The sequence below is a fragment of the Colobus angolensis genome, unplaced genomic scaffold, assembly GCF_000951035.1.
Source record: "Colobus angolensis palliatus isolate OR3802 unplaced genomic scaffold, Cang.pa_1.0 Scaffold56, whole genome shotgun sequence".
NCBI lineage: Eukaryota > Metazoa > Chordata > Mammalia > Primates > Cercopithecidae > Colobus > Colobus angolensis.
The window spans coordinates 6249307-6267631 of record NW_012119154.1 but is presented as its reverse complement, the minus strand read 5'-3'; the positions used below and the strand labels follow the sequence as shown (position 1 = coordinate 6267631).

The 18325-nt window shown below is 37.4% G+C and overlaps 1 protein-coding gene across 6 annotated transcripts in view; it reads left to right on the top strand.

Moving 5' to 3' along the window:
• The window catches only part of CLASP2 (cytoplasmic linker associated protein 2), a 201708-nt gene that overhangs the window by 124918 nt on the left and 58465 nt on the right, over positions 1–18325 (top strand). For 3 of the 6 annotated variants that reach the window (XM_011961562.1, XM_011961563.1, XM_011961560.1), the window contains 4 exons: positions 1898–1900; positions 7243–7406; positions 8798–8876; positions 17038–17181. In XM_011961562.1, coding sequence (XP_011816952.1) covers positions 1898–1900; positions 7243–7406; positions 8798–8876; positions 17038–17181 — 390 coding nt within the window. Of the gene's footprint in view, positions 1–1897; positions 1901–7242; positions 7407–8797; positions 8877–9007; positions 9059–17037; positions 17182–18325 lie in introns of all 6 variants that reach the window. The other 3 variants (XM_011961564.1, XM_011961561.1, XM_011961558.1) reach the window with 2 other exon arrangements.

Below are 18325 nucleotides of genomic sequence, written 5' to 3'. Positions count from 1 at the left end.
GTGTGTGATTTTTTTTTTTTTTTTTTTGATACAAGATCTCTTTCTGTCACCCAGGCTGGAGTACAGTGGCTTGATCTTGGCTCACTGCTTCCGCCTCCTGGGTTCAAGCGATTCTCATGCCTCAGCCTTCCAAGTAGCTGGGATTACAGTCATGTGCCACCACACTCTGCTAATTCTTTGTATTTTTAGTAGAGACGGGTTCTCGCCATGTTGGCCAAGCTGGTCTTGAACTCCTGGCCTCAAGTGATCTGAGGTGACAAGCCCATCTTGTCCCTCCAAAGTGCTGTGATGACAGGCGTGAGCCACCATGCCTGGCCATGTGTTTATATAATTTTCATGTGTCACTAAATACCCTTTTGATTGCTTTCAAAATCATTTTTAAAATGACTTTAAAAACTTTTTAAGAATTAGAAATAGCCTGCAGGCCATAGTTTGCTGACCCCTGTCATATATGATCAACTCTTTGTCATTGACACTAAAATAGAAACATATGTTCAGGAACCTATACCCTTGGAAAGCTGAAATTATTTGATGTCTGTAATTTGATAAAAGAACTTTTTGCTTCATATGCCCGTATAGAAACAAGTAATTAACCACAATATCTGTAAGACAATAATTTAGACCATAAATCAGCAAATGTATCTTTTAAAGCCTTTTAGTATTTTTTATAAGTGAAGTAGTACAACAGATGTTGTACTGCAAAATGGTAGGCTTTGTTTGGACATTATCTTAAGGGCAGTGAGCAGTCACTGAGTAGATAAGACGTACCTTTGGAAGCATTACTTCAGCAGTGTGAGGGAGAATTTAAAATAACAAGTATGGATAGTGGAGCTAGATTGCTTGGGTTCAAATTCTACCTCCAATTTATTAGCAATATGTACTTTAATTATTAATTATTAATCTGTAAAACAGTTAATAGTAATATCCACTTCATAAGAGTGTGATGATGATTAAATGAGTCAATATATGTAAACCCTTAGAACATACCAAGTACCATATATAAGTTTTTTAAAGATCAAATACATTTTTTAAATTAAGGAGTTTGAGGCAGATTTTTATTTTGACTGCCCTGGACCCATTTTTTGCCCGTCAAATGCAAGCAGTATCAGTTGCCAAAAGCCATCCCATATATTTTTGGCACTTGACTCTGGAAAGAACTGCCTTCACTGTGGTGCTTGCTTTGAATTGACATTTTACGGTATTTGTAACACTACCTCTTGAATCATACTCTTAAGTCTTGGACAGCAAGGGTAGGAATTCAATCTGTGGCTACTAAAATGAGGCACAGTTGAATCTCCTGACAAGCATTCTAGGAAGCTCAGCTGCCTGCAGTCTTTGGATCAGGAGACCATAACACACATCTTACCTAGGGAAAATAAAAAGTAGTATAGTTACTTTTATTACTTCCAATCAATAGTTATTGTTTTAAGCCTTCCCAGAAATATTTTAACTTGTGAAAGTATTGCTTCTGAGAGGAGGAAAAAAAGAGAAAAGAAAGGAAAAAATTCTGTAGACTGTGCTTTGGAACCAAATGTTGGCCCTGTTCAGAAGTGGGAGTATGTATCTATTATTCTTGGATTCTTTTCAGATGTTTAACCTCAAGGATTGGTAGGGTCTGGAAAAGAAGAGTTTTTGTCTTTAGTTTTCTTAATTTTCCTGGCAAGGAGGTGCAAGAGAAACAAAATCATATGTTCTTCTCCCACACTATTCATTTAAGTCTTGTTTTAAAAACTATTTTGAGTTTATCATAAAACTTTGAAAACATTTGTCACTTTTATTTTCTAAGTGTTTTTCTTCCATACAGGAACTTTGCATTGATGGCGACTAATTTGTGTGTTTTTCTTTTTTTTCTTTTTTTCTTTTTGCATGCTGTCCCCTGTGTTGGAACTCTCAATAGAGAGTAAGTTGGTTCAATATTTGTTGGAAACCTAACTTTACTGCATGACTGTGAAATTAACCCTTTTTCTCTGTTTTCTCTCCCGAAGAGTTCATGCAGTGTTGGAACCTTTGCAATCCACGAAATGCTATTTGCAGTTATGCAAACTATCATTCTGTTTGGAGATATGCTTTTTAATCTACTAATTAATCTAATTTGATTATGTTCTTCTGTTCTGTATTTGATGACTGGCACACCTAAGATATAAGGGAGTTAAAGAAAAGTCTGCCTCAATTGTAATAGCTCGAGTATTTTAATTCTTTTCCAACAAATTATATTTATGAGATATGTGGGATAATAAATTGATTCTGTTGAAGATTGCTTCCATTGAATTATTTAAAAATGATTCTGAAGTTTCACAATTTTTTAAAAAGAATTTAACCCCTCCCTTCCCACAGTTGACATTTTATTAATGTCATTCCATAAAAGCAAACAGTGGATTATGGAATAGTAATTCTCATCTTTGTCTTCTGAAAGAAAATGTGAATCACTAGTATTATATTAGCATAGCCATTTTCCACTTTGTTCTTTAATCATAGATAAGGAAATGGGAGCGTATTAACATCTGACAAGAACCCTTTTTGTTAGGGCAATCAAGTAAGAAATTTTGTATATAATTTTCAATAAATTTTAGATATGGATAATGAATGAAGATAGATCGGTGTATATGTATCTATATGTAAGTACAATTGACTTAGAGAGGGACACAGACTTCTGTGGAATCGAAAATCTGTATATAATTTTTAACTCCCCAAAACATAACTACTAATAGCCTAGTGTTGACCAGAAACCTTACCAATAACATAGTCAATTAACATGTATTTTATTTATTATATGTATCATACAGTGCATTTTTTTTTCTTTTTTTTTGAGACAGAGTCTCGCTCTTTTGCCCAGGCTGAAATGCAATGGCTCAGTCTCAGCTCACCACAAACTCCGCCTCCTAGGTTCAAGCAATTCTCCTGCATAGGTGAGATTACAGGCATGCGCCCACCACGCCCAGCTAATTTTGTATTTTAGTAGAGATGGGGGTTTCTCAATGTTGGCCGGGCTGGTCTCGAACTCCCGACCTCAAGTGAGCCACATGACTCGGCCTCCCAAAGTTCTGGGTTACAGGCATGAGCCACCGCGCCTGGCCTATATACTGTATTCTTATAATAAAGTAAACTAGAGAAAATAAAATGTTATTAGCCAAGCTCATGCCTGTAATCCCAGCACTTTGGGAGGCTGAGATGGGCAGATCACCTGGGGTCAGGAGTTTGAGACCAGCCTGGCCAACATGCTGAAACCCTATCTCTACTAAAAATACAAAAAATTTAGGCGGGCGTGGTGACACTGGCCTGTAATCCCACCTACACAGAAGGCGGAGGCAGGAGAATCACTTGAACCTGGGAGGCGGAGGTTGCAGTGAGCCGAGATCGCACCAATGCACTCCACCCTGGGTAATAGAGTGAGACTCCGCCTCAGAAAGAAAATAAAATGTTATTAAAATTATAAGGAAGAGAAAATATATTTACTTACTAATTATTAGATGAAATGGATCACCATAAAGATATTCATTATTGTCATCTTCACCTTGAGTAGGCTAAGGAGGAAGAGGAGGGGTTGGTGTTGCTATCTCAGGGGTGGCAGAGGTGGAAGAAAATCCACGTATAAGTGGACCCACACAGTTTCAAAGCATGTAGTTCAAGGGTCACCTGTGTATGTGTGTGCATATGATCATTTACTAAGTACCATTGATAGGATATAAGCATTTTTGAAAAATAATAGTACAGGCTGGGCACATGGCTCACATCTGTGGTCCTAGCACTTTGGGAGACTGAGGTGAGAGGATTGCTTAAGGCTGGGAGTTTGAGACCAACCTGGGCAACAAAGGTAGACCCCATCTGTACAAAACTAAAAAAATTAACTGGACATGATGATGCATGCCTGTAGCCCTGCCTACTGAGGAGGCTGAGGTGGGAAGATCTCTCGAGCCCAGAGGTTTTAGGCTGCAGTATGCCATGATCATGCCAGTACACTGCAGACTGGGTGATAGAGTAAGACTGTCTCAAAAGCAATAACAAAATTTTAAAAATAGTACAATTTCTTATGTAGAGTACAGCAACTGACATGTCCACATTTTTATTTAGCTACTCACATTTTATATAACCAAAAAATATTTCTACTTAAGAAACTCAGAGACGTCTTCTTGAAGAAAATGGGTCTTAACAGAACATAAACTTTGGATATGTCAGTGTGAGAATAAAGGCTTATTGGAAGTAGCTAGCCTGAGTCCAGAAAAAGAAGTAGGAGATGCTAGAAAGTTTATAGGAAATAAAAAGAAGTTAATCTTGGCTCGAATAAAGGGAAGGTCTTCCCTTGCATTGAAGAAAAAGGGTTGGATATATGAGATGTGTTCAAGGATAAAGAGTTTATGTTTCCAGCTAGCCCAAGATCAATTTGGAGTTAGAAACTTGTCTAAGTATTTTAGACATTATCTTATAGACAGTGAAGGGACATTAAAGGATTTTGTTTCCATCCAAAGAGTGATACCACAATCTGATGGTGACAAACATGAGTTGACAAACTACAGCCTGCAGGCCATATCTTTCCTGCTGCCTGTTTTTGTGAATAAAGTTATATTGGCACACAGCCATGCTTACTTGTTTATGTGGTGTCAGTGGCTGTGCTAAATGGCAAAGTTGAGTAGTTGCGATAGAGACCATATGGTTTGCAAAGCCCTAGGATATTTACTATCTGGCCTGTTACAAAAATGGTTTACTGACCCCTGGTATACAGAAAATATAAAACTAAATAAAGTCAGGCTACTACAGAAATCCAGATCTGAGGTTGGAAAGGTTTGGTGCCTTTAGTGATAGTGTGGTAAACAGATTTGGAGAAGGTAAGGGAAAAGCTGTTCTAGAGGTTCTGAGGCCTCATGGGATACATCAGAGAGACTATGTCAAGTAGGTCACACTTGTGATAAAAAGAGAATCAGGATGAAGACATGCAAAAGGAGAATTCCTGGCAAACAGAAAGAAGAAGGAAGCCGTGTCAAGTTACAGAACGGCCAAACATACTAAACTTAATGAAGACGCTGTTATACATCGCGATTAGAAAGTAATTTGTGGGAGCAATAGAGAGATAATTTATTGGGATGACTTCTGCATCTGTAAGCAAAGGTTTTAGGTAGAGAATAAAAGAGTAAAGATAGAGGAGACCATGTTTTAGAGAGCAAGAATATAAAGTAGAAAGATTAGCCTTAAAATGAAGAAAATCACTTCTTTCTTGAAGAAATGATGATTAGAAGGATAGGTATAGAGGAAATCAAATTGAGGGAAGAGTCAATGGAGAATTTCATGTTGAATGACAATAAAGAAGGTAAGTTAGGTCATCTGGTAATAGAGTGGATGAGCACAACTGAAAACTAAGTGACCTAGCTTTAAGTCCTGGCCTAGCTATTAACCATCTGTGAAACATTGGGCAGGTCATGTAATTCTCTGGTTCCCTGTTTCCTCATCCATAAAATAGGAGGGTTGACCGAGGCATTCTAATGTCTGTGATTTTCAGAATGGATTTTCATATAGGAAAGTTTGAGGTTGTAATCTTCAGGAGCATAGACAAGTGTTGAAACAAGGGTGAAAGTGAACCAAAGAGTAGGATAATGGTGTCCTAGTAAATGAGCTTTGGGGGAGAGGCAGGAAGCTCTGATTTGTAGTGTTTGCCCATTTCTGAGATGTGAATAACCCTATCCACTTCACAAAATTCCTGAATATTTAACAGTTGACTGTCTAGACAGGTGCAAACTGAAGCCAGCACATCACTGAACAGATTTGCTAGGTAACAATAAGAATGAGTACCAGATTGGTTACATGCATTTGGTCATAGACTAGGTCTAGTGAAGTTCCTTGACAGTATTCCTGGCCCTCAGGAGAAGGCCAGAGACAGTTTAGTGAAGCAGTTGGCCAAGTTTGGAATCTAAGAGAATCCAAGTTCTTGGGGGATTGTTGGGGTAGGGGTGGGACAAGAGTTAAAGGAATCCACACTGAGTAGGAACATTGTTGAAGCACACACTGCCTGGGGACCAGAGAATACTCAAAAATTTAATTATAGTTTCTACTGTTACCAGTATAGTGCGTCTTAAGCAAATAGCTAAAGTATATTTTTATTTTTAACTCAATTTAAATGGTGAAGCTTAATTACAATTCTGATAAAGAAAATCTTTCATTTCTAAAGAAAAAAACAAGAGTTCATCTATAACTGTATAATGGAAATTCAAGAAATAAAATATACATTGAGAGCAAAACCCTTAGTTCGCAAGTTAACATATTTACTTTTTGAGATTAACTTGAAAAGTTAATAATTTTAAGATTTTTTTAACCCATAGTTTTTAATCTATGATTAAAATGTTTATTATAATTTGTCCAGTAATACATTATGGCTGACAGAGTTTTTTCTTCTTTACCTAGAAACTAATTTTCCAGTATGGTGTTGACTATCTTATAAAGAGATACAGCCTTGATAAAGGTCACTTTTCATAAGTATTTTGATGAGCTGCATCACTTATAAACATTATCTTCCCTTCACTATAATAATTTTTTTCTACCTTATAAAAATGTGTAAACCAATAGATTAATATTGGAAGTAAGTAAAAAACCCATAAATGGATATGGAGACTAATAATATGCCATCTAGGACTTTTTAGAAATCACTAAAATTTAGATGTAGACATTGATCTTGGATTTATTTTATTTTAGATGCAGTTACAGTTAAATCATTTAAAATTACCATTGAGGCAGTTTTAATAAATAATATATCCCATACCAAATTATTTGTGACAGTTGTCATTTTGAGAAGTCTGAGGATTCTCTAATTAGTCTGTTATGCCAGGTAAATTTTATACTTTAAGGTCATTGTAGTCTTCTCATTCATTTACTCAGTACCACTCTTCGGAAAAACTGAGAGTTAGTGAAACTATAGTTTTTTCCCCTACATTTTATAGAAAACAGATTTCACTTTAACCAGTTTAAGCTGTGGCATCATTGATAATATTAGGTGTGCCAGCCATTATGGCCAAACTTTCTTTACCAAGTGATGCTGCATGGAATAGCTAATTGTCGAACTTCTGCAGAAGTTGGATAACAGTTCAAATGTACTCTTGTATCACAGAGTCCAATGAAAAGCAAGAGAGATTGTTTTTCCGCTTGGCTGCCAATCGCTGTGCCTCTGATTCCTGTGTTCCTTTCTATATTCGGTTTGAATTGAACATAGAGGTCAATATTTCCTCTTTTTTTCTCCCTACCTCTCCCCTTTATCAACTGTAGGTATTCAGCATGTTTTTGGAAACGCTAGTGGATTTCATACAAGTCCACAAAGATGATCTTCAAGATTGGTTGTTTGTACTGCTGACACAACTACTAAAAAAAATGGGTGCTGATTTGCTTGGATCTGTTCAGGCAAAAGTTCAGAAAGCCCTTGATGTTACAAGGTAATATTTTTTTCATATATTTCAAGTTAACCTGATAATAACTAGGAATATCTAACCCCCATATTAATAGTTCAGATTTCTGAGTCCCTTTGAACAATTTAGACTGCATGGGACTCCATTTGAAGATTGTTAATTATGCCCACTCATATCGTATATTTAACGCAACATTTTTCCTTAGGTCAAGCCCTGTATTTCTTTTATAAAAATTGTATTAATATTGGTTGACTAGTTCAGGGTGGTATTTTATCTTAATTGATATATCAGCAGCTGGGCATGGTGGCTCACACCTGTAATCCCAGCAGTTTGGGAGGTTGAGGCAGGCAGATCACTTGAGGTCAGGAGTTCGAGACCATCCTGGTCAAAATGGTGAAACCATATCTGTACTAAAAATACAAAAATTAGCCAGGTGTGGTGGGAGGCATCTGTAAGCTCAGCTACTCGGGAGGTTGCAGTGAGGTGAGATTGTGCCACTGCACTCCAGCCTGGGCAACAGAGCAAGACTCTGTCTCAAAAGAAAAAGAAAAAAAGGTATCGGCAAAGTAAGGTTGAAGATTGAAGATTTTATTTAGTCTACTATAAAAAGTATTTTCTGTGTATTTAAACAATGTTTTTTTATGCATTTAAATATTCTAAATCTCTTTTCAGAAGGTTTTGAACCAATGATACAGTTCTACTTTCTTGTGTAGATTGTTGAAATAAGAAACATTTATTTCAAATATCTGTTTACTAGGTTGAGGTGAGTCAGAATTCAGATTTTAGGTGTAGAGAAACATTTCTGAGAATGGTAAGCTTTTTACTGAATACATTTTTCTGATTAAATCTATAGTTGAGGCAAGATAGGCTATTATTTACTGTAGTATTGCTTTTTGTTTGTTTGTTTGTTTGGGATGGAGTTTTGCTCTTGTTGCCCAGGCTGGAGTACAATGGCGCAATCTCAGCTCACTGCAACCTCTGCCTCCTGGGTTCAAGTGATTCTTCTGCCTCAGCCACCCGAGTAGCTGGGATTACAGGCATGCGCCACTATGCCTGGCTAATTTTGTATTTTTAGTAGAGACTGGGTTTCTCCATGTTAGTCAGGCTGGTCTCGAACTCCTGACCTCAGGTGATCTGCCCGCCTCAGCCTCCCAAAGTGCTAGGAATACAAGCATGAGCCACCGCGCCCAGCCTGTAGTGTTGCTTTTAACCCTGTACTGAGTACAAATTCAGATGTTCATATTCTTCTGAGGATGCATTTATTGTATACTATACCAGATAGTTTATACCACATGCAGATACTACTTCATGGATGTTTTTTAGATGACGTTATGTTTGGTATTAAGCATAGTCTTTTGCTGTTACATGCGTACTTGCTAACTAAATTTTTGTTTTGCTTTGCTTTGTTCTTGTTTCAGAGAATCTTTTCCAAATGATCTTCAGTTCAATATTCTAATGAGATTTACAGTTGATCAGACCCAAACACCAAGCTTAAAGGTAAAAATTTGAGATCTTTTGAAGACATTATAAGGAATTGAAATATGTATTGATAAAGTTATGTTGATATTTGTGTTTCTGTGACATGAGAAGCTGTTCAATCAGTGGGTTTTGTTTTTATAAACTTTCAGACAGTCAAGCCAGCACTTCGGGACCAGCTTCACTCTTTTTGGAGCTCCAAGGTTTTATTGTTTTTGTTTTCATTTGCATTATTTCTTTTCTTAACTCTCTGCAGTGTTTGCATCTATATTCAACTACTAACCTTTGTAAGCCTTTTACGCATGCACATATTTGATTTCAAATGTTATTTAAATGCAATGCCAGACTCTAAGTCTTTTGGAGAAACTTAATGGTGATACACATTTGGAAGGCATCACAATATTGCCATCTAACCCTAAGCTGGTAATGCAAACTCACTCTATAAAGTCTTATCTAATTTTATGTTTGTGATTTCCCATTACCTTTTTTTTTTTTTTTTAAGTGTCAGGCATTTTAACAGGTATTTTAGGCAAAATGTCAGTTTTGCCTATGTATTAACTAAACACAAACTTTTAAATTTAACCTCAGTCCCTTTCTTCAATTATCCTTGACTGAAATAGTAAGTTTTTTTCTGATGTATGCATAACATTTGGAATTATAATTAACTTTCTCATTTGTTATATACACACATTTTCCAGTTAATGTGAAAACTAAATGGATTCCAATTTGTGATTTAAAATGATGATTAAATTTTACATAAAAGAAAAAAATTAATGTACAAGAATAGCTCCTGAATTCTTTACTAAAGGGTTTTTTTAGTGAGTTTTATTAAATGAGATTAAAGTCAGGGAAATAACAAGCATATGTACTTACACAAGTCCTTTATTTTTCTGCTCTATCCTGCACGAAATATATTTCTACAAGCATTACTGCCCAGGATTGATTTTTCCCTTAAGTTTCTGAATGCAATTGTGCCTCAGAATCACAATTATGTTTCTTATCAGGGTTGACTTTGTAAACCGAAGTGTCTGAGACAAGTCTCAATCAATTTAGAGTTTGCCAAGATCGAGAATGCATCCAGGAGAAAGAGACACAAGCTACACTAGGGTCTGTGGCCTGTGTTTTCTTCCAGAGAGGGTTTTGAGGACTTTAATATTTAAAAGAGAAAGAGCCAGCAGAAGGGGAAAAAGGAACAGTCAGGCATTCATCTCGTGTTCAGTAAATCTGATCTTACATAAGAGAAAGTAAACATAGAGTAGAGGAAGAAGTCAAATATGTGTTTGTCTCTGGGTGAGTGGGGATGGTTTCTAGTCTCATCGTTGTCCTCTACCTGTGAAGATAAACTGTTAATTTACGTTGTCAGCATGAGGGAGACCAGCTGAAGAGCTGTGTAGCCTTCTATCTTGCAGCTGTCTGTGTATGAACAAATGGGAGGCAGTTTTTTGGATGACTCAGTTCCCAAGCCTAACTTTTCCCTTTGGCATAGGCCATTTTATTTTCTTTTCACAACTTACACTCAGTATAATGTTGTTTTCTTAGAGCTGCTAGGAGAAAGAGGTTTCATCTGTTTGATTTTGAAAAGTGACCTGCAGAAGTATAATTTACTTGATATTATTAATAAATATTTTTGAACTCAAAATGACCAAGGCATTGTACGTACTAGGTGTTCCTGGGAATATAAAGCTTGTAATTTTATCATTATTAACTATAATATATAATAAACTCTAAACAGTAATAAAAGTTATGATATAGGTACCACCGTGAGTGGTGTTCAGGTGCTACTGAAATGTATGTAGAGTTAACTAGGTGTGGTAGTTCATGCCTATAGTCCTAGCTACTCAGGAGGTGAGGCAAGAGGATTGCATGAACCCAGGAGTTGAGGTTACGGTGAGCTCTAATCACGCCACTGCACTCCAGGCTGGGAGCCTATTTTTTTTAAGAGACAGAGTGAGACCCTGTCTGTTTAAAAAAAAAAAAAGAAGAAGTAAAGAAAGAAAAAAAGTAGAAAATGTATATAGAGATGTTTCATGGGCCAATGCAAATGAAGGTCTAAACCAGCTTAAGAAATAAGGGTGAGGCTGGACACACTGGCTCACACTTGTACTCCCAGCACTCCTGAGGCAGGTGGATCACTTGAGGTCAGGAGTTTGAGACCAGCCTGGCCAACATGAGAAACCCTGTCTCTACTGAAAATACAAAAATTAACCAGGGGCGATGTTGGGCACCTGTAGTCCCAGCTACTCGGGAGGCTGAGGCAGGAGAATCGCTCGAACCCAGGAGGTGGAGGTTGCAGTGAGCCAAAATCATGCCACTGTATTCTAGCTTGGGAGACAGAGTGAGACTCGGTCTCAGAAAAATAAATACATAAAAATAAGGGGTTGATAGTTGAGTTCAGAGGGAGAATAAGTTGCAGGAGACTTGAGAAAGACAAAGCAAAGATTAAAATGAGATATGCACAAATTAAAATTAACTTTCCTATTGGAAAACATACTGGAAACTGGAATCACAGATTGTTTCTCTAAAAGCCTAAATTATTTATAAAAACGTATTTAATATAGATATATTAGCAAATCCGTGAAGGAAAATCACTTTTTGGCTGGGCATGGTGGCTCAGGCATGTGATCCCAGCACTTTGGGAGACTGAGGTAGGTGGATCATCTGAGGTCAGGAGTTCGTGACCAGGCTGGCCAACATGGTGAAACCGCGTCTCTACTAAAAATACAAAAAGTTAGCCAGGCATGGTGGCATGCACCTGTAATCCCAATTACTCGGGACGCTGAGGCAGGAGAATCGCTTGAACCCAGGAGGTGGAAGTTGCAGTGAGCCGAGTCTTTGCCACTGCCCTCTAGCCTGGATGACAGAGTGAGACTCCATCTCAGAAAAAAAAAGAAAATCACTTTTCAGTTCTTACATCAGTGTTTAGAATAGCAGGGAAAAGTTATATTGGAGCCATACCTTGTGCCAAAAATAAAACCAGCTTTCAAGTGGGTGACAGGATTATGTATAAAAAGTTTAACAGATTATAGAAAACCACATGTAACTTGAGTATCAGATCTAGAAGATTTTTTTATTTATCTTTCAGATAAATGATGGACGTTTATATACAATTTTACATCTCTTTTCAGAGTGTAATGTGATTACATGTCAAGAGGAAGCAGTGGGGGGAAATGGCAATGCAAAGTGATTTTATTTGAATTAGTAATACTTTAAAGATAAATGTAATTTTTGCTGACCTCTTTTTCTGGGTTTCACAAACAAGTTAAAGAATTTCACATCCCTTAGCAGCTAGATTATTTTTCCTTCTCTGAAAAAGAATGCATGTTTGCTGTATTAAAATTATAAACTAGGTATAACCATGTAAAATATCCTGATAAATATACATGTTCAAATGATGGTATATGTATTGTGGTTATGTTGCCTGTTAGTATAGTAAACACATAACATTCTGTGAAACTCTTGTAAAATTTTGCATGACGATAAATTGCCAAGGCACTGCATTAATTGAATCTCACATAGTGTAAATAAATATATTCAGTTATTGATGGTGGCAAATTATAAACAAAATACATTGATGTTCATTTTTTGATTTAACATAGTCACCTTCCATCTATTAACACTGAGAGAGGATGACATTGCTTCAGGAATTCAGAATATTGGCCAGGGAATGGTGGCTTATACCTGTAATCCCAACACTATGGGAGGCCAAGGTGGGCAGATCACTAGAGCCCAGGAGTTCGAGACTAGCCTGGGCAACATGGCAAAACCCCATCTCTACAAAAATTTTTTTTTAATTAGCTGGACGTGGTGGTGCATGCCTGTGATCTCAGCTACTCAGGAAGCTGAGGTGGGAGGATCAGTTGAGTTGGAATGTCGAGGTTACCAGTGAGCTGAGATCATCCCACTGCACTTCACCCTGGGTGACAGAGTGAGACCTTATCTCCAAAAAAAAAAAAAAAAAAAATCAGAATATTATGTGCTATCATAATTTAATTGTGCCTAATACTTTAATCAGAAATCTCTTTTCCTGTCTACTACACATTTCTGATGGCTAATAGGTTAACTTTTGGTTTTTGCAATGAATTTATTTAAAGTTACAAATATGCCTTTTAATTGACAAGTAAAAATTCTGTATATTTATGGCATATAACATGTTTTGATATATGTATACATTGTGGAATGGCTAAATCAAGTTATTTAACATTTGTATTACCTCATAGGTGTATCTTTTTTTGTGGTGAGAACACATAAAATTCACTCTTTTATCAATTTTCAAATATGCCATATGTTGTTCTTAACTGTAGTCACCATGATGTACAGGTCTCTTTTTGTTGTTGCTAATTATTTATCAAGAGAAACTATTTCTTACCCCATATATTCATAATTCATAGTTCAGAAACACAAGTCAGTTACAAACTTCTAGGTCATTCAGCCTGAAGAAATTCTTTATATTCCATAATCCCTTTGTACCCTGGAAGATACCAGCCTTTCTCATCTCCTCAAAATCTTTCGTGGAATCATAATTTCCATAGAAATCTTCGTGTGCCTTCTTTCCTGGTTTAGCTACAGCAAACTTATAAAGAGCTGCTACCCCCAGGGATACAATGAATGCTCCTACAATATGAAATTGCAGACACTTGGCCAGAAGACCGTGCATCTGAGATTTCATCATAGCACTGGGAGTCATAGTAGCTGTCCTTGATAGCTGTGTCAGCCTCTACACCAGCATCTTCTGGCTGATGGAGAAATCACATCTCTTAAACCTATTACTCCTGTCTAACTAAAATGTTGTGCACTTTGACCAACATCTCTCCAGTCCCCTACCCTCCATTTTACTCTCTCTTTCTATAAATTTGACTTTTTTTTTTACATGCTGCATGTAAATGAGATCATACAGTATTTGTCTTTCTATGTCTGGCTTATTTCATTTAACATATTGTCCTTATGGCCGGGCGCGGTGGCTCAAGCCTGTAATCCCAGCACTTTGGGAGGCCGAGACGGGCGGATCACGAGGTCAGGAGATCGAGACCATCCTGGCTAACACGGTGAAACCCCGTCTCTACTAAAAACTACGAAAAACTAGCCGGGCGACATGGCGGCGCCTGTAGTCCCAGCTACCCGGGAGGCTGAGGCAGGAGAATGGCGTGAACCCGGGAGGCGGAGCTTGCAGTGAGCTGAGATCCGGCCACAGCACTCCAGCCTGGGTGACAGAATGAGACTCCGTCTCAAAAAAAAAAAAAACATATTGTCCTCCAGGTTCATCTTCATTATCACAAATAACAGAATTTCCTTTATAAGGCTGACTAGTATTCCATTGTGTATATATATATACCACATTTACATTACATTTTCAGCCACTGATAGACACTTAGGTTGATTTTTTTTTTTTTTTCCTGAGGCAGAGTTTCGCTCCTGTTGCCCAGGCTGTAGTGCAGTGGTGCAACCTCAGTTCACCGCAACTCCGCCTCCCAGATTCAAGCAATCTCCTGCCTCAGCCTCCCAAGTAGCTGGGATTACAGGTGCCCACCACCACGCCCAGCTAATTTTTGTATTTTTAGTATAAACGAGGTTTTACCACGTTGGCCTGGCTGGCCTTGACCTCCTGACATTAGGTGATCCGCCTGCCTCGGCCTCCCAAAGTGCTGGGATTATAGGCGTGAGCCACTGCGCCTGGCTGATTCCATATCTTGGTATTATGAGTAATGCTGCAGTGAACATGGAAGTGCAGATGTCGCTTGAACATTCTGATTTCATGTCCTTTGGGTATATACCCACTAGTGGAATGCTAGATCATATGGCAGTTCTATTTCTAATTTTTTGAGGAACCTCCATATTATTTTCCATAATGGCAGTACTAATTTACATTTCCACCAGCATTGTGGAAGACTTTCATTTTCTCCACATCATCACCAACAATTATCTTTCATCTTTTTGATAACAGTCATTCTAACAGGTGTGAGGTGAATATCTCAAATGTGGTATTAGTTTGCCTTTCCCTGATGAATACTGAATTGATCATTTTTCCATACACCTGTTGGCCATTTGTATGTCTTTCTTCGAGAAATGTCTATTCAGATCCTTTTTGTTTATTTGTTTTCTTGCTATTGAGTCATGTGAGTTTCTTATATATTTTGAATGTTAACCGCTTATCAGATGTATGGTTTACAGTACAATATTTCCCATTTTGTAGTTGTCTCTTCACTCTGTTGATTGTTTCCTTTGCTGTGCAGAAGCTTTTTAGTTTGATGTAGTCTCATTTGTCTATTTTTGCTTTTGTTGACTATGTAGAGTTATAAATACTTCTTAAAATTCATTATGAAAGAAAAATGTAATTTGATCTCTCTTTAACTGGAAGGAGGAAGGGAAAAATATACACGTGTCAGAACCTTATTTTAATATTTTACTCCCATGACTTTATTCAGTATGGCACTTCCCAGAGACCTTATTTTGCCTGAATGACAAAAATGACATTAAAATCAATAGTAAGGGAAGAAAAAACATAAAAAAAAATTACCTTTAAATTTGACAGTTTCTTCTCAAGTTTCAATCGTACATTTAAACCTTTGTTAGAAAGTCAGCAAATTAGATGTGTTCAGCATCCTTGCTGTGTCCAAGGACTGTGTACTGTGTCATGTGCTGTTTCTTAAGTGCACAGGTAGAACATAGTGACTGTAGTTAATAACAATGTATTATATACTTGAAAATTGCTAATGAGGGGATGTGGAATGGAGAGCTGTAGGTCAAAGTATACAAAGTTGCAGATCCATAGGATGAATAAGTCTAGAGATCTAACAGACAACATGAAGACCATAGTTCATAATATTGTGTTATATGTGGGATTTTTGCTAAAAGAGTAGATTTTAGGTGCTCTTGCTACACACACAAAAGGGGTAACTGAGATAATGGATTCATTCATTTGCTTGACTATAAGAAACGTTTCACTGTGTATATGTATATCAAAACTAGTACACATTAAATATATAAAACTTTAAAATTGAATTTATAAAAAGAAAATTGCCGAGAGAATAGATTTTAAGTGTACTCACCACAAAAAAATAAGTATGTGAAGTAATGCATTTATTAATTAGCTCAATTATAGCCATTCCACAGATATATATATTTCAAACATCTGCCTTCCGTGCACCTACACATCAAGAATTACTGGGAGAATAGGCCAGGCACGGTGGCTCATGCCTGTAATCCCAGCACTTCAGGAGACTGAGGTGGGCAGATCATGAGGTCAGGAGTTCGAGACCAGCATGGCCAACAAGGTAAAACCTCGTCTCTGCTAAAAATACAAAAATTAGCTGGGTGTAGCGCCTGTAATCCCAGCTACTTGGGAGGCTGAGGCAGGAGAGCTGTTTGAACCCAGGAGGCGGAGGTTGCAGTGAGCCAAGATCGTACCATTGCACTCCAGCCTGGGCAACAGGGTGAGACTCTGTCTCAAACAAAAAAAAAAAAATATATATATATATATAAACCCACACAGAACATTTTTATCCACAGAGGTGTTGTCTTTTCTTCAGTGGTACTTGTGTAACTCATTTTTGTGACAGTTCTTTTGGAAGGCAGGTCTAACAACTAGTAGACTCACTAAGGAACCTCATCTCATTGTGTGAGTCTGTGTTTAACAACAACAACAGAAAAAACTATATTGCCCACCTTGATTGCTCCCTTGATTTGCCATACCTTTTTTTTAAAACACTTTGGTTCATTTTCCCAAAAACAAAATTACAGTGTTAATAAAGACTAGCTCCGTGTGAGGCTGGCCAAGAGTCAGCCATAAGCTCTGACGACTGATTTAAGGAAATGTTTATAATCTTGTCAAGATAGTCTTCAGCAGTTGTTCAAACCTTGGGAATGAAACACCTGGGACCTCGAAGTTCTGATTGTGTGTGAAAAACAAAAGTCATCAACACTGTCATATACTTGTACCTCAGGTAGGTAGGTGATTGTATCATGTGGCTGGGCATGATGGCTCATGCCTGTAATCCCAGCTCTTTGGGAGGCCAAGCTGGGAGGATTGCTTGAGGCCAGGAGCTCAAGACCAGCCTGGCCAACATAGTAAGACCCTATCCGTATATAAAAAAATAATCATCATCATCACCTGATTATTTTTGAAATGTTCTCTAGTGTCTCACAATAACCATCTTTCTGTCCTTTCTCTTTGTGCTTTCCTCTGCAGGTGAAGGTTGCTATCCTTAAATACATAGAAACTCTGGCCAAACAGATGGATCCAGGAGATTTTATAAATTCCAGTGAAACTCGCCTAGCAGTGTCTCGGGTCATCACCTGGACAACAGAACCAAAAAGTTCTGATGTTCGGAAGGTATGTTTTAATATGAGGTTTAGAAGATAAATTGGGAAAAACGTCAGTTATTGTGGATTGCCAGTGAAGTAAGCTAATATTTTCAGCACCTTAGCAATTAGCAGTGAGTTATGAAGAGCTTTTTAAAAAAATCTTTAAAATTGTTTCAAATTTTATCCAATTAATGTGAGTGTAATTTTCAAACCTAGAATCAAAAGTAGCTGCCCTTACAACAATTCTCCCTCTAATTTTATAACCATTCAGAGTATTTCAAATCATTCCCCTTGCATTTACCTATACATTTCAAATAAGAGCTTACACTATTGTTTGATTTATCAATTTTTAGACTTTTTTTAATCTGTTGATAAATGTAGACATTTGGTATATCCGTCTATCTTGGTAAGTGAGGACTTAGCTTTCTCATACTTTCTGTATCCTTTCTAAGGTATTCATAAAATACTTATGAATCAATTACTAGTTATCAGTAGAAAAGGTTTACATTTGACTATGCAGGTATTCACTTCTATACCAAGTGATTTGCGACTGCTTTCTTTCTTACAGAAACGTTATATGTCCTAGAGTTGATAATTTGCCTTGCTTTTTCATTTGCCTACATTTTTTTTTTAAGTATCATAATATCTTCAACATCTCTGCTATACGTGTATGGCTATTACTTTTCACATGCTGAAAAACATAGATTAAACTTATTTTATTTTCTAGAGAGCTCCTTCCTAGACATTCCGTTGTTTTCTCCAGTTTTGACATGTTTCTCCCCAGGCCTGCTGCACACACGTCTGCCTGCAATTTCTCTTGAGCATCTTCCTGAGACTTATCTTCATCTCTGTTTACTTCTTGCATTTTTTTTTTTTTTTTTTTAAGAGACAGAGTCTCACTTTTTCACCCAGGCTGGAGTGCAGTGGCATGATACTGGCTCACTGCAACCTCCACGTTCCGATTCAAGTGATTCTCATGCCTCAGCCTCCTGAGTAGCTGGGATTACAGGCTAATTTTTGTGTTTTTAATAGAGATGGGGTTTCACCATATTGGACCAAGCTGTTCTCAAACTCCTGTGCTCAAGTGATCTGCCCACCTCGGCCTCCCAAAGTGCTGGGATTACAGATGTGAGCCACTGCACCCAACCTGTTTCTTGTATCTTGTATTTACT